General features: G+C 34.8%; 1 protein-coding gene across 13 annotated transcripts; it reads left to right on the forward strand.

Annotated features, from left to right (window-relative positions):
- The first annotated feature begins 18 nt into the window (after nt 1-18).
- Nucleotides 19-21,664, forward strand: ZNF214 (zinc finger protein 214). 13 transcript variants are annotated; one of them, XM_033205146.1, is made up of 6 exons: nt 19-286; nt 663-725; nt 1,255-1,341; nt 7,285-7,384; nt 17,637-17,783; nt 18,941-20,906. In XM_033205146.1, exons 5-6 carry the CDS (start codon nt 17,657-17,659, stop codon nt 20,632-20,634), a joined length of 1,821 nt encoding a protein of 606 aa, XP_033061037.1. In that variant the 5' UTR covers nt 19-286; nt 663-725; nt 1,255-1,341; nt 7,285-7,384; nt 17,637-17,656; the 3' UTR covers nt 20,635-20,906. The 13 variants fall into 13 exon arrangements, with proteins under 13 accessions (XP_033061037.1, XP_033061038.1, XP_033061039.1 ...); XM_033205147.1 differs by lacking the exon at nt 7,285-7,384; XM_033205148.1 differs by lacking the exon at nt 7,285-7,384 and having other exon boundaries at nt 17,641-17,783.
- The last annotated feature ends 1,350 nt before the right edge of the window (nt 21,665-23,014 follow it).

Below are 23,014 nucleotides of genomic sequence, written 5' to 3' on the forward strand. Positions count from 1 at the left end.
CGCCCCGCCCCTCCCGTATCCACGGAAACACTGCAAGTGTCTACTCCAAGACCTAGGACTTCCGTTTCGGTCCAGCCGGGCTGCGGCCATTGTTTGTGTGGACTGAATGTTTTGGCCATCACGGTCCACTCTCACAGGCTCCGTTAAGTGACGTGAACTCTTGGGAGGACTGAGCCAGAAGCGGACAGGGCAAGACGAGCTGTGTTTGAAGGAAGAGGGGCAGAAAATCGAGGGTCAGGGACTGAAAAGCGACTCCGGTTTAGAAACCCCGGAGACACCGGTGTAGGTGGGTACATCACGGCTTCTCTCCCACGTTAGGACTGAACAAAGGCAAGTAGAGGAGGGCAGAAGCAGCTTGGTCCCTGGGGTATGGGTGCCCGGCGTTCGGTGCTGGGGCAGAGTTCTGGCCAGGGATCTGGATAAGCAACGGAGGCCGCGCGCGTCTTCACTGCAGGGGCAGAGGACCCCCGGATCTGTGGCCAAGACCTGGAGATCCCTCTCCTAGAGAACCGTTTGTGTGTCTGGTTCTCTGGTGCTTACACTTGGACAGCCCAAGTGACGCGTTGGGGGAGCCCAAACCTGTCCTGCTCTTAGGGTACGCATGAAACGTTTTTTCCCTAGAGAATAAGGGCTCTTAACTAATTGCTTATCATTTTGCCCAGGAACCTACCTGTGATCAGCAAGGAAGGACTGGGTTGGCAAAGGCTCATGCCCCCGTTTTACAGGTAAGGAAACTGAGACCTTGAAGATCTAGAAGTTTGGTCCTCTTTAAAGTTCTACAAGTGCTTGATGACAGAGTTGAGACTTTGATCAGGACCTGGGAGCTCCAGTTCTGGGATACTTCTCTAAGACTGCCGGTACCTTTCTGATAGTAAATCCAGTATTCCTGTTTAGGAAGTAGGGGAGGACAACGGAATGATTTTCTCCTTAAACTGAACAAAATAAGAAAAATACCTTGAAAATAGATACTATTTAAGTTTGCTAGTGCTTTTCTATTACTATTAGTAGTAGTAGTAGTAATCTCAATAAATGAGTTGTATCTTTTGAAGTTTCTAGAGGGTTGCAAATAAATTTCAAGGTGCCAGTGTTCATAGCTCTCCTTTCTGGTCGTTGAAAGGAAACAAGAACATTCATAGGCTTCTTTTTGACCTCTTGCTAGGAGATTTGTGCATCGTACCCAGTTAGTATATGGGGAATTTAATGAGTTTGGGAATTTAAAGTCATACCGGGTTTTCAATCCCCCTTCCTCCTCAGCTCAGCCATCTCAGCACTACCCTTCCCGAGAAGAGGAACACAAAGGAGGAAGGAATGTACACTGTTTTCCTCATAGTCTGATCCCAGGTGAGGATGATTGTCCCTGGATTCTTCATGGATGGTGGAGGTAGTGGAAGTGGCAATGAGGATGGATGGATGACTGGACAGAAAATGTTCCTCGCTTGCCTGAGAAATTTTTAAGCATGCAGACTTGACCCTGCCCCAACCCAGTGTCTTTTCCCAACGTTTACTCATTCATTCATTCAGTCACTCAAGTCTACTTTATAATTCATGCTGTTCTTGGTGTTCTGAGATAAAGGAATAAATGTCATGGCCAGGCACAGTGGCTCATGCCTGTAATCCCAGCACTTTGGGAGGTCAAGGTGGGTGGATCACTTGAGGTCAGGAGTTTGAGACCAGCCTGGCCAACATAGTGAAACCTTGTCTTTATTATAAATATGAAAATTAGCCAGGCATTGTGGTGGGCACCTGTAATCCCAGCTACTTAGGAGGCTGAAGCAGGAGAATTGCTTGAACCCGGGAGGCTGAAGTTGCAGTGAGCCAGGATGGCGCCACTGCACTCCAGCCTGGGCGACAGAGGAAGACTCCCTTTCAAAAAAAAAAAAGAAAAAAGTCTTAACATTGAGGGGAACACATTATGTGAGATTAATAATAATTTCTAAAGTTATCCACATTAAACAGTGCCAGAATGAGTGGCACTTAAAACACAACAACAGAAACTCAGATTTGAACATTGAGTAGGAACATTGACTACTCAGATTGAGTAGGAAGATATCATTCTAAATAGGAAAGCCATCATTTAGTCTCAAGTACAATTTGAGGGAACAAATAAGGAAACCAGGCTAGTGACAAGGAAATGTAACATGAATGTATAAAGCCACATTGTGGAAGGCAATTAATGTTTAAATTTGTTATTTATTCTTGTGCATCTCTTCACATGAACCATATTGACAGATAGCCATTGTTGACCTCTGGGTATATTTAGTTGTAGTCTTTTATCTAATACTTATCGTATATACATACTCACTTGTCTGCACAAATACTGATATGTATGTATACATGTTCATTTGTACATGTATGTACACATGTACAAATGTGAACATATATGTCTGTGCACCCATATGCACACATGTATATAAAAAGATTAGTGTATATAAAATATTAAATTAAACAATTTGAGTCATGACAAATAGGCTTCATGGAAGGAAATGTTCCCAGTATATAGAATTGTATTGTGCATATACTAAGCACTCAGTAAATATTTATTCAATGTATGAATAGCTGTTATTTGTATACATTTTTCACTTAACATATAATGAGCATTTTTCCAAGCATGCTTTGGTAGCATGAGTTTTAATGACTATATAGTGTTCCATTCTAGGTATATACTATGCTTTATTTAACTTTGCTTTCTTTCTTTTTTTTGAGATGGAGTCTCGCTGTGTCACCTAGGCTGGAATGCAGTGGTGTGATCTTGGCTCACTGCAACCTCAGCCTCCCTGGTTCAAGCAATTCTCCTGCTTCAGCCTCCCAAGTAACTAGGACTACAGGTGCACGCTGCCACACCCGGCTAATTTTTTTATATTTTTAGTAGAGACATTTCACCATGTTGCCCAGACTGGTCTCGAACTCCTAAGCTCAGGCAATCTGCCCACCTTGGCCTCCCATTAAGTTTGCTTTTTATTGGGGAAAATTTAGGTATTTCCCAATATTTTGTTGTTATAAATATCTTATAATACTTAACATAATTTGTTAAGTATATGTCTTTTTATATTCTCAAGATATACTCTGAGAAATAGGAAAACAGAATCAAAGGAGATCAGCATGTTTTAGGCTTTTGAAAAACTCACGTTCTCTTTTAGAAATGTTACATGAACTTGAACTCCTACAACCATTTGATTAATGATTCTATCTTACTGAGCCTTTGCCAGCATTAAGTATTAATTTTTAAATTTTGCCTTGATTTGCATCCTTTTAATCCTCAGTAGGGTTGACTTTTTTACATATATTCATTGACTCTTTATATTCCTTCTTTGATGAATCGCCTTTTGATATACGTCACTGTTTTCCTACTGAAGTTTTTGTTTCCATTTGATAGTAGATATTCTGTGTGTAAAACATATAAATCATTTGTCATATGTTATAAATATTTCTCCTAGTTTATCATTTGCCTTTTACTTTAAGGACTTGTTTATATAAGTTTTAAATTTGCATAAAATGAAATCTTATTTCTTTTGCTTATATGGTTTTGTGCTTAGAAATCTCCTCTTCACTTCCAAATTTAATATGTAATTGCTTTAATTTTCCTGTTTATTGTGTTAAGTATTTTAAACTTTTAATTTTTAAATCTATCAAGAATTTATTTTGATGTGAGAAATGACAGAATTTAAACATTCTTTTTACTTCCTGGTTATTTAATTTTTCTGCTAACATTTATCTTCTCTACTGACTGTGGTGCTACCTTTTCATATACAAAATTACACATATACATATGTATATGAAGATTACTTTTGAGGCTCTCTTGTTTTCTGGACCCTCTTCTCAATTCTTATACTGGTATCAGAATGTTTTTATTGTTGTCCTTTATATGTAGTGCATTTAATAGGCAATGAAGAAGAATGTAGCCTTTCTTTTTCACTCAGTGAAGATAAGAAGGAGAGAGGATGACTTTTTCCACAGAATAATATTCTGATGATTCCATTTTGGACAAAAAGATGTAAAAGGAACATATATATAATAAGTTTTCAATAATAAGTATATGTTAATCTTTCATTATATTTAATCAGTATAGCACATTGGTCATAGTACAGGCTCTACATCTACTACCTAAGCTTATTGCATGTCTATCACTTCTTAGTACTGTGAACTAGATTGAATCACTTAGCCAGTCTTTTATCTTTATATTGGAGAAATAACAGCTACTGTGTAGGGCTGTTAAGAATGTTAAACAAGATCATACATGTAAAAATAACTTACAACAGTGCTGGACATGAAGAACTCACTAATAATTGATTGTGTTAAGTTAGCTATTATTTGAACTATAATGCATATCTGATATAATTTTTTTTAGTCACAAAGACATAAGAACTGAGACAGAGAATCAAGCTTAATTTTTTTTTCTGCCATATGTCATCATTTATTCCAACATCATTAATTGAATAAGCTATCTTTCCCCCACAAATTTGATATAACCTTTGTCATGTGTAAAATGCACTGTTGTAGTCGTGTCCATTTCTGGATTTGTACCCGTTTCCATTGATCTTCTCTACTTCTATGCCAAGTCATGTTAGGAATTACAGAGTCCTTGTTAAAGTTTTAGTATGCCATTGAATTAGCCTTTCCTCATTATTCCACTTTCAAAATGATTTTCTTTCAAAAGCATTTGAAAATCAGTTTGTTACAGCTCCTCCACCCCGCACATCAAAATCAAGATTAATATCTTGATTAAACCTGCTTGAAAACAGAGATAAGTTTAGTTAGAACAAAATTATATTTATTTCTCCTAAGATTGAGCAGAGTCGTCTTGTTTTTTCAACTTTTTTTGTGTGTGTGTATTTTTTGTTTTTTTTTTGGTTTTTTTTGAGTCGTCTTGCTCTGTTACCCAGGCTGGAGTGTAGTGGCACACTCTTGGCTCACTGCAACCTCTGTCTCCCGGGTTCAAGTGATTCTCATGCCTCAGCCTCCCAAGTAGCTGGGATTACAGGTGTGAGCTGCCACGTCTGGCTAATTTTTGTATTTTTAGTAGAGACAAGGTTTTACCATGTTGGCCAGGCTAGTGTCGAACTCCTGACTTCAAGTGATCCGCCCCGCCTTGGCCTCCCAAAGTGCTGGGATTACAGGCATGAGCCACCGCGCCCGCCCCAACCCTATTTTTAGCCCTCAAATTCTAAGACTATCTTTATATAGGTTCTGAGTATTTTTGGTAAATTTATTTTTAGGAATTTATATTCTTATTGCTATTATACATTTCACTTAGGCAGAGCTTACAGTGAGCTGAGATCATGCCACTGCACTCCAGCCTGGGCGACAGAGCGAGACTCCATCTCAAAAAAAAATATATATATATATATTATTTATATGTCTGAACTCTTTTTCTATACTCTTAAATTTTATGTAATTTGAACTTTATTGATGTATTTCATATAAGCAAAAGAATATATGAAAACATATGTACAATTTAAAATATAATAACATGGATATCCACCATTGAACTCAGCATATACTGTTTTTTCTTTTTAAGACAGACTGTTTGCTTTCTCTCCCACCCTGGAGTGCAGTAGCATGATCTCAGCACACTGCAACCTCCACCTCCCGGGTAATATATATATATTTTTTTTCTGTGACAGGGTTTCCCCATGTTGGCCAGGCTGATCACGAACTCCTGGCCTCAAGTGACCTGCCTGCCTCAGCCTCCCAAAGGGCTGAGATTATAGGCATGAGCCACCATGCCCAGCCTAAATCAGCATATACTTTTAAAAGCCCCCTGATGACTCCAACATTTATTTCTCACCCCTTTCCTAAAGGGGCAGCCACTATCTTAAATGTTGTTATGCTTTAGTTTTTTTTTTTTTTTCTGTGCTTTTAACTACATCTACATTTCTAAACACAATTGTTTAGTTTTGCATATTTTTGAACATTATATAAATGGAATCACTGTATGTATTCTTCCATGAATGGCTTCTTTTGCATAACGTTAACTTTTACAGTGCATCAATGTTGATTCACGTAGTTGTTCATTTTCATAGCTGTGTACTGTTTCATAGTATGAACAACTTATCTATTTTGTTGTTGACTTTTTGGATTGTTTTTAGTTTTTTGCTGTTACAGCATTTATTATGCTGTAACTGTTCTTGTACAGATCTTTTGGTATACACGTGTAATCACTAGTTTATAATTCTAGTAGCAGAATTTCTGGGATCATGAATTCCCTTATAATTGCCATTAGTTTTCAGCTGATTTTCTTGGCTCTCTCAGATGTGCAGTCATATCCTCTACAGTTAATTTTGTCTAATTGCATTATCATGTAGTTTCACAGTAGTTTAAAAATTGTGGATTTGCAGTATCCTTGTCAAGTTTCCAGTTTTAACGAGAATGACTTTAATGTTTTACCTTTGCGTTTAAGATATGTTTGTATGTCTTTTGCTTTGTTTTGTTTTGCATGCTTTGTCTGTAGTTTTAAATGAAGGATGCATGTTGAATTTTAAGAAGTATGCTTTTTGGCATCCATTAAAATAATCATATGGCTTTTCTTATTTGATGTTATTATAAAAGTTTAAAGTTAATTACTTTCCTAATTTGAGCCTTCCTTTACTTTCTGGAATAAACTACCACTTTACCATGCTATAATATGCTTTGGTATTATAACAGATTGAGTTCCAAAGATGGCCTTACTTATTGTTGGGGTGATCAGACCCAACACCAGGTCATGGGGGTGGCAAAGTCTGGCGGAGTGAAAGGATTGAGAAAGAGACAGTGAGAGAGAAAAAGGTGGGACACCAGGGGATCATCACTATTATATGGAGGCTGAGAAGGCCCCAAGCTCTGGGAGCCCACGCTATTTATTGGTAATCCAACAGAGAAACAGGTGGTGAGAATGTGGAGGTCAAAAGGACATGTTGCATTAAGCACATGATTTACAGCAGCAATGGCTTAGCATTTATATGGAACATGTTCTGCTGCTTGAGATAATGGGAATAGGAGCCTAGGAGGGCTAGAAGCAAGGAGCCAGCAAGTCTAGACACGTTCCAAAGGATATTATGCAAGCCCTGCCTCAGTTTCCCTCCCAACACTCAGCTTTTTCCCAACACTTATAATTTATGCTATTTTTCATGCTCTTCTTACAATGTGACTGACATTGTTTCCACTGAAAGGTGGGGTCTGGGTCCCACCCCTCTCAAATATAGTCGTGGCTTGTGATTGCCTCATCAGTGGAGTACAGCAGAAGTGATAGGATGTGACCTCCAAGGCTAAGTCATGAAAATAATGCAGCTTTTGCTTGACTTTCTTTAGGGAAACTTGCACCATGTTGACAGATAGCCCCCACCACTTGAAAGGACCACTTGGAGAGAAACAGATCTCTCATCAACATTTAGACCAGCCTGCCAGCCATGTGAGTTAGCCACCCTGGAACTGAATCCTTCTCAGTCAAGCCTTTTGATGACTGCAGATCTAACTAACAACCCAACAATCTTGTGAGATCCAAACCAGAACTGCCTAGCTAAGCCACTCCTGAATTTCTGACCCAGAAAAAAACATAAGAAATAGTAAATAATTATTGCTGGTTTAAGCTACTAAATGTTGAAGCAATTATTTATATGGTAGTAGATTATGAATTCAAGTGCTGCTGGATTTTACTGGCCTTAAAATTTTATTTTATTTCTGATGTCTTGAATAGTTTTTCAAGTTTCTGATGCCTTGAACAGTTTTTGATGCCTTGGAATAATTTCATAGCATCAGATAATCTATTCTTTGAAACTTTGAAAGAGTTTATTTGAGAAAACTTTTGTTCCAGTTATTTTTAAAGGTTGTAGTTGCCATTTCCCTAACCTTATTTTTATTTTTTTTCTATTTGTGCTCCTTTTTCCCCCTTTGATTAACTAGCTTGTGATTTATCTACTTTGTTATTAATATTTTTCCTTTCAAAGGACTGGCTCTTGGATTCATTTAACAGTGGTAAATGTTTTCAAATTCTATCTTTTTTTCATTAATTTTATAGTTTTCCCCTTAACATTTCGGTGCTTACTTGATCTTGTGTCCCCATTGTATATGGTATTAAGTTGGAATCCAGTTTTATTTAACTCATATAGTTAATCAGTTTTCATAATGCTATCTGGTAAATAATCCATACTTCTGTCTTTGATTTTTAATGCCACCTCTATTGTTAATATGTTTTTGTAGATAAAGAAGCACATTGGTTAGTCTCTGAGCCCTCTACTCCGTTCTACTGGTCTGTTTGTCTGTTCTGACTTTACTACTATAGTTTTGGTGATATGTCAGTATCTGGTAGTCTTCCCATTTGGTTTACTTGTCTTTACCAACTTATTTCCTTTGTCAATTTTAAGGAACAGAAGTCTATTCTGTTCCTCAGAATAGCCATCTGGAAATTTGACTGGAATGTATTGAATTTAAGTTACTGCATCCAAGAGCATGGAAGCATGCTTCTCCTTTTATTTAGATAATCTTTCTTCTTTATTGGAATGTGAAAGTTTTCTTCAAAGAATTCTTTGTATTCTTGGTTAAGTTGGGTTTTTTTTTTTTTTCTTTTTTTTTCTGGTGTGAATGGTATCTTACTTTCTAGTAGTTGATTGCTGAGTCAGTTAAACTATTTCTTTATTGTATCTGATAGTTTTGCTGAACTCTCTTAATTTATAGTTTACTGTATACTCTTTTCTAGGTAGATGGCCATAACTATGCAAATAATGACATTTTATATTTTTGCTTCTAATCCTTATACCTCTTAGTTCTTTTTCTTATAGTATGTGCCAGAATCTCTAGTGCTATGTTGAAAGCAGCAGTGATGGTGGTCATTCTTGTTACCATTGTAAAGGGAATATATGTGAAGTTTCTCCATTAAGCTTCAAGTTCTTGATATTTAACCTTTGCCACTGTAGGGAGTTTATTTTTTCCTCTAGTTTGCTAAAAGTGTTTTTAAGAGAATATATGGGTGTTGTACTTCCTGAACTTTATATCATATGATTTTTCTGCATCAGTTGAGATTATCATGGATTTATTCTGTTTTCTATTAATACAGTGAATTATGTTAATAGATTTTTCTCATGTTGAACGATCCTTGCATTCCTATAATAAACTGATCATGATGCATATATTTGATATATTACTGAATTTAATTAGCTGATATTTTATTTAGGATTTTTGTGTATTTACAAAATTTACAAATGTGCCCATAATTTAATTTTATTTGTATCATTCTTATCTGGCCTTGGAATCCAAGATTACACTAGCTACATAAAATAAGTTGGCAATTTTCACTCTCTACTTTTGAAAACAATATATTGTAATAGTAATTAAGTTAATTACATGTTTGCTAGAACTCAACTATAAAGCTCTGAGAGCTTTGGGATTAGGGAGAGGGAGGAAGAGCGTGGCTGCCATTTTAATTTAGTACTTATTAGTCTATATAATTTTTTATTAGTCTTTCATCTATTTCGCCATTTTATTATTTCCCTTTTTGTATTTTACTGGGAGTTGATCCCTTTAGGTACATATTTAGGTGTATTTGCCTGTAGCTGATAAATATCCTTATATATATAGTTCACAACACCTTTGCATCATTGAAAAATCTTATGTCTAAAGTTATTTCCTTATTTTGCCCTGTATTTTTTTCATAACCGTCTTATTAGAAATCTGACTTTCATTGATCTGACATTAACTTTTTAAAAACATCTTTTGGCTTTATGCATTTTCTCAATCATTTATTTGTTTCTTATATCTTTGACATCCACTTTATTCTTCTTTTTTGATCTTTTTTTTTTTTTTTTAAATGGGAGATGGTTTTTTTTTACACTCCTGAGCTGAATGCTTTATTTCTAGACTTTTTTTTAACTCTTATTTTAGGATTAGGGGTATATATACAGCTTTGTTATATAGATAAATTGTGAGTCATGGGTGTTTGACATTCAAATTATTTTGTCAACCAGGTAAGGCATAGTACCAGATAGGTAGTTTTTTGATCCTCGCCCTCCTCTCACCCACTACCTTCAAGTAGGCCCTAATATCTGTTGCTCCCTTTGTGGCCATGTGTTCTCAATATTTAGCTCCAACATACAAGTGAGAACATGCAGTATTTGGTTTTCTGTTTCTGCATTAGTTCACTTAGGATAATGGCCTGCAGCTCCATCCATGTTGCTGCAAAGGACATCCATGTTGCTGCAAAGAACATCATTTTGTTCTTTTTTAATGCCTGTGTAGTATTCCATGGTGTATGTGTACCACATTTTCTTTATCCAGTCTATTTTTAATGGGCATTTAGGTTGATTCCATGTCTTCGCTATTGTGAATAGTGCTGAAATGAACATACACATGCTTATTGTCTTTATGGTAGAACAATTTATATTCCTTTGGGCATATACCCAGTAATGGGATTGCTGTATGGTAATTCTGTTTTAAGTTCTTTGAGAAATCACCACACTGCTTTTCACAATGACTGAACTAATTTACATTCCCACCATCAGCATATTTAACTATTCCCTTTCCTTTGCTATCTTGTCAGCATCTTACTATTTTTTGAATTTTTAATAATAGCCATCTGACTGGTATGAGATGGTATCTCACTGTGGTTTTGATTTGCCTTTATCTGATAATTAGTGATATTGAGCATTTTTTTCATATGCTTGTTGACTGCATGTATGTCTTCTTTTGAAAAGTATTTATGTCCTTTGCCTACTTTTTAATGGGGTTGTTTTTTGTTTGTTGATTTGTTTAAATTCTTTATCGATTCTAGACTTTGGATCTTCGTCAGATGCATAGTTTGCAAATATTTTCTCCCATTCTGTATGTTGTCTGTTTACTCTGTTGATAATTTCTTTTGCTGTGCAGAAGCTCTTTACTTTAATTAGGTCCCATTTGTCAATTTTTGTTTTTGTTACAGTTGCTTTTGGTGTCTTCATCATGAAATCTTTGCCAAGTCCTGTGTCCAGAATGGTATCCCCTAGGTTATCTTTCAGGGTTTTTACAGTTTTAGGTTTTCATGTAAGTCTTCAAACCATGTCAAATTGATTTTTGTATACTGTGTAAGGAAGGGGTCTAGTTTCAATCTTCTACATATGGCTAGCCAGTTATCCCAGCACCATTCATTGAATAGGAGTCCTTTCCCATTGCTTGTTTTTGTCAACTTTGTTGAAGATCAGATGGTGGTAGGTGTGAGGCATTTTTTTCCGGGCTGTATATTCTGTTCCATTGGTGTATGTGTCTGTTTTTATATGAGTACCCTGCTATTTTGGTTACTGCAGCTTTGTAGTTTGAACTCCGGTAACATGATGCCTCCAGCTTTGTTCATTTTGCTTAGGGTTGCCTTGGCTATTTGGGCTCCTTTTGGGTTCCATGTGAATTTTAAAATAGTTTTTTTTTTTTTTTCTAATTCAGTGAAGAATGTCATTGGTAGTTTGATAGAAGTATCATTGAATCTGTATACTGCTTCAGTATGGCCATTTTGATTATGTTGATTTTATCCATGAACATGGAATGTTTTTCCATTTGTTTATGTCATTTCTGATTTCTTTGAGCAGTGCTTTGTAATTCTTGTTGTAGAGATCTTTTATGTCCCTGGTTAGCAGTATGCATAGATATTTTATTCTTTTTGTGGCTATTGTAAATGGGATTGCATTCTTAATTTGGCTCTCAGCTTGAATGTTATTGGTATATAGAAATGCTGCTGTATTTTGTATATCGGTTTTGTATCCTGAAACTTTCCTGAAGTTGTTTATTAGCTAAAGGAGCTTTGGGGCAGAGATTCTGGGATTTTCTAGGTATAGAATCATATCATCTGCAAACAGAGAAAGTTTGACTTCATGTCTTTTTATTTGGATACCTTTTATTTCTTTCTTTTGCCTGATTGCTCTGGCTAGGACTTCCAGTACTGTGTTGAATAGGAGTGGTGAGAGTGGGCATTCTTGTCTTTTTCTGGTTCTCAAGGTAAATACTTTGAGCCTTCACCTATTCAGTATAATGTTAGTTTAGCTGGGTTTTTAAAAAAATATTTATTTATTCATTTATTTAAGACAGCGTCTCACTCTGTCTTGCAGGCCGGAGTGCAGTGGTACAATCACAGCTTATTGCAGCCTCAACCTCCCAGACTCAATCGCTCCTCCTACCTCAACTTCCTGAGTAGCTGGGACTACAGGTGTGTGCCACCATACCTGGCTAATTTTTGTATTTTTTGTAGAGATGGCGTTTCTCCATATTGCCCAGGGTGGTCTCAAACTCCTGGGCTTGAGCATTCTGCCCAAAGTGCTCGGATTACAGGTGTGTGCCACTTTGCTCAGCTGCTCTAGCCATTTTTGTTTCCTTCAAGTATTTCATTTGGATCTTGCACATTTTTTGTGTAATTATTGTCATTATTACGTTTAGATTTTTAGGAAAAAAAATATTAAGAATTGTTATTTTTTTCTTTTAAATTCAAAGATTACTTAATAATTTAGTATGTTACTTGGGTTTCAGAAGTGTGGACTTTTAAAATTCTATTGTTAATAATTTCAAATTTTATTACATTGTAGCTAGAGAATGTATTCTGTATTATGTTGATGCTTTGGAATTTATCATGATTTATTTTATGGACTAATACATGGTCTATCTTATAGTGCTATGTATTCATGAAAATAATGTGTATTTTGTATTTTGGTGGTGCAGAGTTCAACACAGATAAAATAACTGAAGCTTATTATTCGTAGTGTTTAGTCTTCATATTATTAGTGTTTTTTTGTTTGCTTGCTATAATTTTTTGAGAGGGACATATTAATATCTATCATCACAACTAATGGTATATGTATTTCCCCTCACATTTGTGACACTTGTCGTTTGGTACGTTTTGAAATTTTATTTGTGGATGCAATTTATTTTGGATATTTTTTCTTACTGTTCATATAAAAAAACATTTTTGTCGCTTATGGTATTTTTGCCATAAATTTTACTCATCTGAAATTAAGTTTGCTATTTCAGCTTGCTTTTGATTCATATTTTTGTAATCTTTTTCTATCCTTGTATTTTTAAATGTTTTTCTTTTTAGTGTATCTCTTCTAAACCACATGCTAAATCTTATTTTTTAATCTATGGGTCTTTTAATCTGTAAGATTAAATTATTTAAATTTATTATAATTATTATTATATTATTTTGCCATCTTTTCTTATTTTCTGTTTTCCCATGGAGCAAGTTGTCTTCTGTTTTTATTTTGTTTTTCATAGATTCCATTTTGGTTCTTAATGATGGTTGTGCTTAACTTAAAATCCACAATGACTTTTATTTACCCCTACTGACTTTTTAAATGTATTAATATCTAACTTAAAACCCACAATGACTTTTATTTGCCTCTAGTGACTTTTTAAATGTATTAATATCTAGGTCATATTTTTAGTAAGACGTGGACTTTAACACACTCTTATGTCCTTCTCTTTCTCCCCTCATGTTTGTATTGTCAAGAATTGTAGTTCAGATATGTAGGCATTGACATACTTTCTATGTCTCCTTTTTTCTTTGTTTGCTCTCCTACATTTTTTGTTGTTAGTTTTGTTTTATGATAACAATAAACTTTACCAAGGTACTTGATCACCTTTCTTGTCATATTTCATGCAGCCTTTCCTGAATTTGTTTCTCTTCTTAATTGACTTATTAGAAAAATAGGTAAGTGTATATGTTTAAAATATATTTAGGTTACTTATTAAAATAATAGAAACTATGTGTGAAATTGAAATCTATATAGATGAAAAGGTGGTGATGAGAAGAAATTTAAGCATAAAACTGTCAGTCAATCTAAGAGACAGGAAAGGAAGAATTAAAAACGATATGTTAGAAATAAGTCTATATTAGTAATCACAATAAATAAACATGGATAATAAAATAGCTGAATCATACTGATTGAGTGAAAAACAGAAATCTTGTTCTGTGCTCTTTACAAGAGACCTATTTAATTTCCCAATAAAAGGTCAATCATGTAAAACAGGTTAAGATCCATCAAGCAGATGTATTAAGCATGAACTAATATATAGCTAAGCATCCATTTCAAATTGTATAAGCAAAATCTGACAATATTAAAAGAAGGAATCAAAACTCCAGATGTATAGAGAATGATTTTAACTGACCTTTCTTGAAAAGGACCTTAAAGAAAACTAATAATCAGAGCTATGTGCATAGATGAGAAGACAAAAGAGATATCAAGTTTATATAATATTGTTGGAGGGTTACTTATATACCAAAAAAGGAGTGGAAAATTACCAACTCCTGGGAGAAATACTACATCCTAGTTCATCAAGGAAATGGAACAAGAATGAACCTGGACATTTGTTGTGCCAGAAAGTAAGGAAAGCTCTCAAACACCAAAAATGGTCATATTACAAACCTAGGAGCCAACCTGAAGGGATTCCTACTAGTCTGAGATGAGAGAATCTTGCACATCTAAAAGAAAAATGATTGCAATTTAATTGCAACCTATCCACTATGTAAGAATCAGTGAGTATGAAAACATTGAGAAGCAAAATAATACAAATCTCATTGGTCATAGTTGGTGATTGCTTTGCCCCATCTCATTACTCTGAAAATTGATTTTTAAAAGACAGTAAGTTTGGGAGATAATCAAGCATTTTATCTTATCTTTTTCATTAGGATTACATTTCAGGATAACCAGAAAATTTGTAATGGCAAGTTTTTCATTATAGAAGAATTATAGCATATGTATGCACAAGGAATGGTAGAATTACAGAATTAGACAACCAATTTGTAAAACCTAATGAAATCACAAATCCAGGAAATGATCATCATTTATTGCTAAAACTTTTAATGAAAGGTTTAAGAGAATCTTGGAATGCAAGGACTGGGCTGACAGCACCTGAAGCCGTTGTTCAGTTTAGCTAACTAAAATGTATTATAGGAAGTATATACGCAGGTATTCTTGTCAGAAAAAATGAACTGTAGTCTAATCAAGTCTCTGGAACAAAAGAACCAGCTAACAGGAAGTGAATAAAGAACTTAAACGCCACAAGAAAACAATTAGCCAGATCATTTTTAATCCTTCAGAATTCATTAGTTTGGAGTATATCTCTTATAAGCAGTATGCCACTTTATTTTAAAACTCAATTTTAGTATCCTTTTCTCTATCAATAGGCTTACTTGTCATCTTAGTTTATTGTTTATATAATTCTTTTTTCTGTTTAGATTTATTGTACTTGCTAATATTGAATATAGGTGTCTTGCTTTTATTGTTCCATTGGGGAAAATATTTGTAACATTTAAAAAAATATTTTCAAGGGACATTTTATAGTATTTTTTAGTAAACTGAAATACAGATGCCTGACAATTTCACTTCTAGAAGTTTGTCATACAGAAATATATCTATTTATCATATAGAAATATTTGTATTTATCATATAGACATTATCATATAGAAATATTATTACAATAGAACTAATTATATATTTAAGAGAATTCTTTTGCTATATGTTGTAGCCAAGAAACTGGAAGCGATCTTAGTGTCCATTAATATGGGAACAGTTAAGTCTTGGACATCAATAAAATGAAATGCTACATAAGTTTTACAAATAATATTAGTTATCTATTATTGCAAAACAAATTATTTAATACTTAAAACAGCAAACATTATCTTACCCAGTTTCTGAGGGTGAGGAATCTGAAAGAAGCAAAGCTGTCTCAAGGTCTCTCATGAAGTTGCAGTGAAGCTGTCAGCAGGGACTGCAGTCATCTGAAGGCTGCACTGTGGTTGGAGGATCCACTTCTAAGATAGTTTACTCACATGGCTGGCAAGATGTCTCATTTCTCAGTGAAAGCAGAAGGTCCCAATTCCTCACCACAGGTCTGCTTAGGTTTTCTCCTGACATAGCATATAGCTTTTCCCAGAGCTAGTGATCCTAGAGAGAGCAAGAAAGAAGCTGCAGTGACTTTTATGACCCAGCCTCCAAAGTTGCATACCACTACTTCCTTATCCACTTTATTTCCTATTCATCAGAAGTTACTCACTAAGTTCAGCCCATATTCAAGGGGTGGGGAATTAGGCTTCACTTCTTGAAAGGAGAGGATCAAATAATTTATGGGCATGTTTAAAAATTACCATAAATAAGATAGGTCTACCTGTACTGAAGTGGGAAGTTGTACACTATGTATTAAATGAAAAAAAGAAAATTGCAGAATTATGGTGTCTTTATTAAGGAAAAAAATCAGTGAAGTATGAATGTGTGTTGTGTATACATGGAAGAAGTTTAGAAAAAACACAGTGAAAACTGGTTATAGTGGTTATTTCTTAAATTATTTGGGGGAAGGTAGGCTTTTAATTTTTACTTATATTATTTCAATGTTTTAAATATTTATGAACTTATTTTCAGTAAAAGAAATTAGACTCTTACTTGCTAATGTTTTTAAAATAAATATTTAAATTTTTTAAAAAAATAACAAATCCAATAACTACAGATTGAGTTTTATTTTTATTTTACTTTTTATAAAATTAGAGATCAGTGAGTCCATTTATTTTCTAGACAGATACAACTTTCACAGTTTTCACTCCTGTAGTTTGAGTTTCTGAGCATCCCAAATTTCTTTTCTTTTTTTAATTTATATATTTAAAGTGGATTCATTATATTTAAAATTTATTAAATCTATTTTATAAACATTAAAAATAGGCCACTAGATATTTAAATATATGGCTCTGAATGTTCTCATTCTTGAGTTCTTATTTGTGGTTAATGTTTTGTTGTTTAGACATGTATTTTCATGTAGTTTATTTGGAAAATAGTAGTTTGGTTGCATATTTGTTACCCTTGAATATTTCAGTACATCTTTCCTTTACCCTTCATTAACACATTATGACAGTATATGGAAATCTCAACTGAAACACTTCATCAGACGTTTTTAATTTATCTCACTTTTATTTAATAGGTAGTGCTGGGTTTAAAAACCTCTATGATGTAACTACATAATCTTGTACAAGTAACTTAGTCTTGCTAAACGTTAGTTTGCGTATTCATTTAGTGTGAATAATAATACCTTATTGGATTGTTCTGAGAGTAAATGAGATAACATAGCCCTATTCATAAACATTCAATAAGATTTAGCTACAGCTAAGATGGTACTGCTGCTGCTGATGATAGTATTTGGCTTTCCTTCCATTTTATTGTAAACTCCTTAAAAGTATCTGTTTCCTTTATTCTTAGTAGGTACTCAATATTTTAAATTGAAATTTAGAATTGAGAATGTGTGATCAAATAGATACAATGAAAAATTTAAAAAGAAATAAAATGGATTTGCCACATAACCAATTTATGATCTGTTCTTTCCACTAAAAGAATTACTTTAGGCAGTTTTAATACATATATTTATCTCTTCTCCATTCTAAAATGCATAATAGTAGTAGAAAGCTACTTACAACATGGGATTTCTGTGAGGAGTAACTGAAATATAGGTAAAAAACTTAGTAGTTAGTAGACAAGTGCTATATAGGTGTTTCTTTTGATAGTGATGATGTTTCATGATTGGATATATTATTTAGCTATTTGACTACTATTGTTATACCTCTCCTTACCTTTCTTGGTTTTCTTCTTTGTTGAAGTTCTTTTTGGCTTGCTACTTATGTTAATCTGCTAAATGTCTTTATCTTTGTCTATCTTCTCACTTAGATTTCTTTTTCCTAGAAAGCCTGATCTTTGACCAGATGGCAGTAACGTTTGAAGATGTCACTATTATTTTTAGTTGGGAAGAGTGGAAATTCCTGGATTCTTCTCAAAAAAGGCTCTACAGGGAGGTCATGTGGGAGAACTACACAAATGTCATGTCAGTAGGTAAAGTTATCCCACTTCATAGGAAATAGTCAGAGTTTCTTCTAGGAGCATTTTTGTTGAGTATTTTGTTTTTTTATCTGGGTGTTATATTGAGGTGTTGGAAGAGATAGTCTCAAAAATGTTTCTTAAATCAGGTCACAAATAGAAGATAAAGCAAGACAGATTCCAGGACACTTAGGTTGTATCATTAATAGATACTTGTGATTATTAGTTTTAGTTATTTTCTGCATTACCCTTAAAACACATATCTCCATATGTAGTCAATTTTGTGTGGTCCTAAATATTTTCTCTCTTCATGCTATTTGTATAAGTTAGCTTTTGTTGTATAACATACTGTGCCAGACTTAGTGGCTTAAAAACAAACTTTATTATTTTTTATGATTCTCATTGACTGGATAGATCTTTTATCATGGAGAGATTTGGTTGTGGCTGACTGGTCTAAGATTAAGCTGCCTGGCCTGACTCACATGTGGGGCAGTTGGCTCAGTATCAGTGGAGGTAGTGGGAATGTGTTGGTCACGTATCACTCTTCAAACAAGCCAACCCAAGCACACTTACATGGTGGGGGTCACAGGATTTTCAAAAGCATCGAGAGAGGGGAGGGACTTTTCAAGTCTCTGCTTGTGTGACTTTTGTTATTTTCCCAGTTAACAACGCAAGTTGTGTAGCCAAGCATAGAGAGAGTGTGGAAGGAGAATACCAAAGGTGTAGGTAAAGTAGTGAGTTAATGTAGTCATTTTTTTCTCAATCTACCATGCTATTCTAGAACAGAAAAATACGAACAATATATTTTGTTTCTTATAATAATATCCAAAATAAAGTAATCTAATTATATCTCAGCCTTTAAGACTATTTCCATGAAGCAGTTGGCATTATTCTCATTTCTAATAGTGCCTGGTAAATAGAAGTTAAATCTTTCTAACAGTGCCTGTTCAAAATATGCTTGTGGAATGAATAAATAAGTGAATGAATGAATACATACGTGAATGAACAAAACAAATGAATTTCAGACCCAAATGGAGCAGCCAGAGTCATAACCTTCCTTTCCTACCCCCACCCACACATATATTCCTATCATTTAAAGATCATTGATTTAGATAGTTGGAAATTTTTCAACACAACTTTTATCTCATTATGGGATTATCTTATTTTTCTAGAAAACTGGAATGAGAGCTACAAATCCCAAGAAGAAAAATTCAGATACTTAGAATATGAAAAATTTTCCTGCTGGCAAGGCTGGTGGAATGCTGGTGCTCAGATGTGTGAGAATCAGAACTATGGGGAAACTCTTCAAGGGAAAGATTCCAAAGACCTAACACAGCAAGATCGCTCCCAGTGTCAGAAATGGTTAGTACTTTCCACGCAAGTACCAGGGTGTGGGAACTATGAACTGACTTTTGAAAGTGAAAATCGCAGGAACTTAAAATATAAAAATTTTATACCTTGGCAGTCCTTAGAAACAAAAACCACCCAAGACTATGGTAGAGAAATCTACATGAGTGGTTCACATGGTTTTCAAGGGGGCAGATACCATCTTGGCATATCCAGGAAAAACCTCTCCATGGAAAAAGAACAGAAGCTCATAGTTCAGCATTCTTATATCCCAGTGGAGGAAGCCCTTCCACAGTACATTGGGGTGATATGTCAGAAAGACCTACTGAAAGATTCAATGGAAGAAAACTACTGTGGACGTAATAAATGTAAAGAAATTTATTGTTGGAACTCACGGTGTATTTTCCACAAGAGAAATCAACCTGGAGAAAACCTCTGTCAATGTTCCATCCATAAAGCATGCTTCTCTCAGATATCAGCCTTGTATAGACATCCAAGAATCCACATAGGTAAGAAGCTGTATGGATGTGATGAAGTTGACAGTAACTTTCATCAGAGCTCAGGAGTTCACTTTCATCAGAGAGTTCACATAGGGGAGGTACCTTACAGCTGTAATGCATATGGTAAGAGCTTCAGCCGGATCTCTAGTCTTCACAATCATCAAAGAGTTCACACAGAAGAGAAATTCTATAAAATTGAGTGTGATAAAGACCTCAGTAGGAATTCATTACTTCACATTCACCAGAGACTTCACATAGGAGAGAAGCCTTTTAAGTGCAATCAGTGTGGTAAGAGTTTTAATCGGAGTTCAGTACTTCATGTTCATCAGAGAGTCCACACAGGAGAAAAACCATATAAGTGTGATGAGTGTGGTAAGGGCTTCAGCCAGAGCTCAAATCTTCGAATTCATCAGTTAGTACACACAGGAGAGAAGTCTTATAAATGTGAAGACTGTGGTAAGGGCTTTACCCAACGCTCAAATCTTCAAATTCATCAGAGAGTGCATACAGGAGAGAAACCTTATAAATGTGATGACTGTGGGAAGGACTTTAGTCACAGCTCAGATCTTCGCATTCATCAGAGAGTCCATACAGGGGAGAAACCCTATACTTGTCCTGAATGTGGGAAGAGCTTCAGTAAGAGTTCAAAGCTTCACACTCATCAAAGAGTACATACTGGAGAGAAACCCTACAAATGTGAAGAGTGTGGCAAGGGATTCAGTCAGCGTTCACATCTTCTCATTCATCACAGAGTCCATACAGGAGAAAAGCCCTATAAATGTGATGATTGTGGAAAGGGTTTTAGTCACAGTTCTAATCTTCACATTCATCAGAGGGTCCATACAGGAGAGAAACCTTACCAATGTGCTAAGTGTGGTAAAGGTTTCAGTCATAGCTCAGCTCTTCGAATTCATCAAAAAGTCCACGCAGGAGAGAAACCTTATAAATGCCATGAATATTATAAGGGATTTGATCATAATTCACATCTTCACAATAATCATAGAAGAAGAAACTTATAAATATTGTTCATTTAGTTAACAGCTTCAATCAAAGTTTACCTAACCTTTAAACCCTAAAGTGCTGCTGATAAGGAAATCTTATAAATAACACAAGTAATCCCAAGCAATATTTATAGTTTCCCCTATCTCCCACTAAGAATTATTTGCTTCAAAAGGAGATCTTTAGAAAAATCCCTATATATTTAAAATTATTGTGTATTTTTCTTTACCTACTATAAATATAATGCAGTCATAAAATATATTAAACATTTAAGGAGAAAACTCTTCATTCTGTTTCATTCTAGTCTTTTTTTCTGTGCATTTTAGTGTGCGTGAAATTATATTGTGTGTTCAACTTTGTATTTTCACTGACTTCAAAACACTTAAATTTTGGTTTGAATTGAAACTGGCTGGCCATCTGTTAACAAACAACATCTCTTAACTCCCCTAAAAAGTCCCTAGGAAGTAACAGAAAAGATGGAAACACACAGAACTTAAAACTCAGTTTTGGCCAGTAGTATTCAGTTGTTTATGGACAAAAGCCACCTAATAAAAGATAGGAAAGCATTGTACGACCTTGTGTCTGATACAGTGTTCTCTGAGTTGTTATCTCTGTCAACCAGAAAACCCAGGGACTGTCCTTCTGTTGCAGGGGTGCTTCACTTTGAGGTGACCACAGTGCACTCTTATCCCTTCCCTTTCCTGGTTTTCCATGCTTAATAATAGGTTCAGATACCAAATAACAAGGAGTACAGAATTTTCTCTAAGTAAGGTGTGAAGGGTATGGACAAAAGTGCTAGAAATGGAAGATACTCTATTGGTTCGGAATTGGAGATCCAAGCAGTAGAATTTTATTTAATCTCAGTAGAACGGAGTGGTAATAGAGAAATATCTGCAAGGACAGCATTGAACTCAGAACTCTGTGCAACGATGAACCCTGAAGCTAATTATGTAAGAAGAGAGTTTGGGCATTAGGTCAGAATAAAGTTAGTAGGAATACACAGTCCTAATTATTGATATACAAATAAGTAATACCAAGAGAAAGAAAAAATGGCCATGTTTAGGAAAATTGGAATTGCAATACTGAAGAAAAGAATATCATCCTAAAGACTTGGAAATGTATTGCCCTGAAAATTAGCTGCTGCAGGCTTCAGAGGAAATTTCCAAAAATGTTGGTGTCCTCAGTGGCATAACAGAGAACCTGAACTCAATAAAACTAGAGTAGAAAAACACAAGTAGAGAAGAGTCTCTAAAGTAAAAAGAGAAATAGGTACAACAAAGAAGGACTTCAGGGAGCTCTGAAATGCTGTATCAAAATAAATGCAATAAAAAGTAAACACTGAAGACTATAAAATAATTGATAGTTAAGGAATAACTTGATCTGATCTTAAATGTATCTGAAAAGGATAATGAGATGAAAACTAAGAAAAGACAGGAGTATCAGAGGATAGACGTCTAGTATGAGAATTATGGGTTTCTCTAAGGAAGGTGAAAGAACATTTGGCATAGAATCAATGATCAAAGACATTAAGAAACTTTTTCTGAGTTAAAAGTATACGGTCACTAAATTTTAGGCAAAACCAGTATTAAAGCAACCTTAGAAACATCTTAAAAGAAGCAATTAAAAGCATGCAGAAAGAAAAATTCTGGTTATCTGTAAAACCAAAAAGGGGGGGTGGATACAGACCTCTGCAACAGTAACCCAGAAGGCAATGGAACAGCACCTTCAGAATTTTGAGATTTGGAAAGTTTATTATCACCAAACAGTTTTATAACAAAAGTGTCTTTCATATGTGCAGGAAACAAATATTTTTGATAAGCAAGAAAACAGTGTAGCATACATGTGCCTTAAAGAGTTTGTGAATGTGGAAATCATGGTATAAAAAGACTAGTGATAAGCACTGAAATCAATTAAACATGCAGTTGTCTGAATAGTTTCCACAACTTCAAAAAATTAAATGTACAAGAAAATATATAAATGCTGAGTGTAAAATGTACAAATGCCGAGTCTGGGTAGGAGAGTAAAGTCAGGACACCCAGTTCATATAAGCAAAGAATAATTGTTTTAGTATAAGGGTGGGTGTCCCAAATATTGCATGGGACTTACACTAAAATTTCATACATTTGAAATTCAAATTTAACTGGTCATTTCTGTTTTTATTTGCTACATCCAGCAACCGGAGAGAGAGCATAAGTGCCACATTTCTGATCTTAAATAGCAGGGACTCATAATAACATTTTCTTTTTGACTGACAATTTAAGAAAGGTCTTTTTTTTTCAAACCTAAAATTACGACTTTAAAAAGTTCATATAGCTTTCAAAATGGGAGAAGATAAAAGCACAAGTTATTCAGTCTCTATAGCAATGACTACCAAAACAATCCCCAAGAAGATGGCCTAAA

Source organism: Trachypithecus francoisi, unplaced genomic scaffold (genome assembly GCF_009764315.1).
Source record: "Trachypithecus francoisi isolate TF-2019V2 unplaced genomic scaffold, Tfra_2.0 Lachesis_group8, whole genome shotgun sequence".
NCBI lineage: Eukaryota > Metazoa > Chordata > Mammalia > Primates > Cercopithecidae > Trachypithecus > Trachypithecus francoisi.

Coding starts and splice junctions, on each gene's coding strand:
- ZNF214 (XM_033205145.1), top strand. Junction 17,784..18,940: donor CACAAATGTCATGTCAGTAG/GTAAAGTTATCC, acceptor TTATTTTTCTAG/AAAACTGGAATGAGAGCTAC.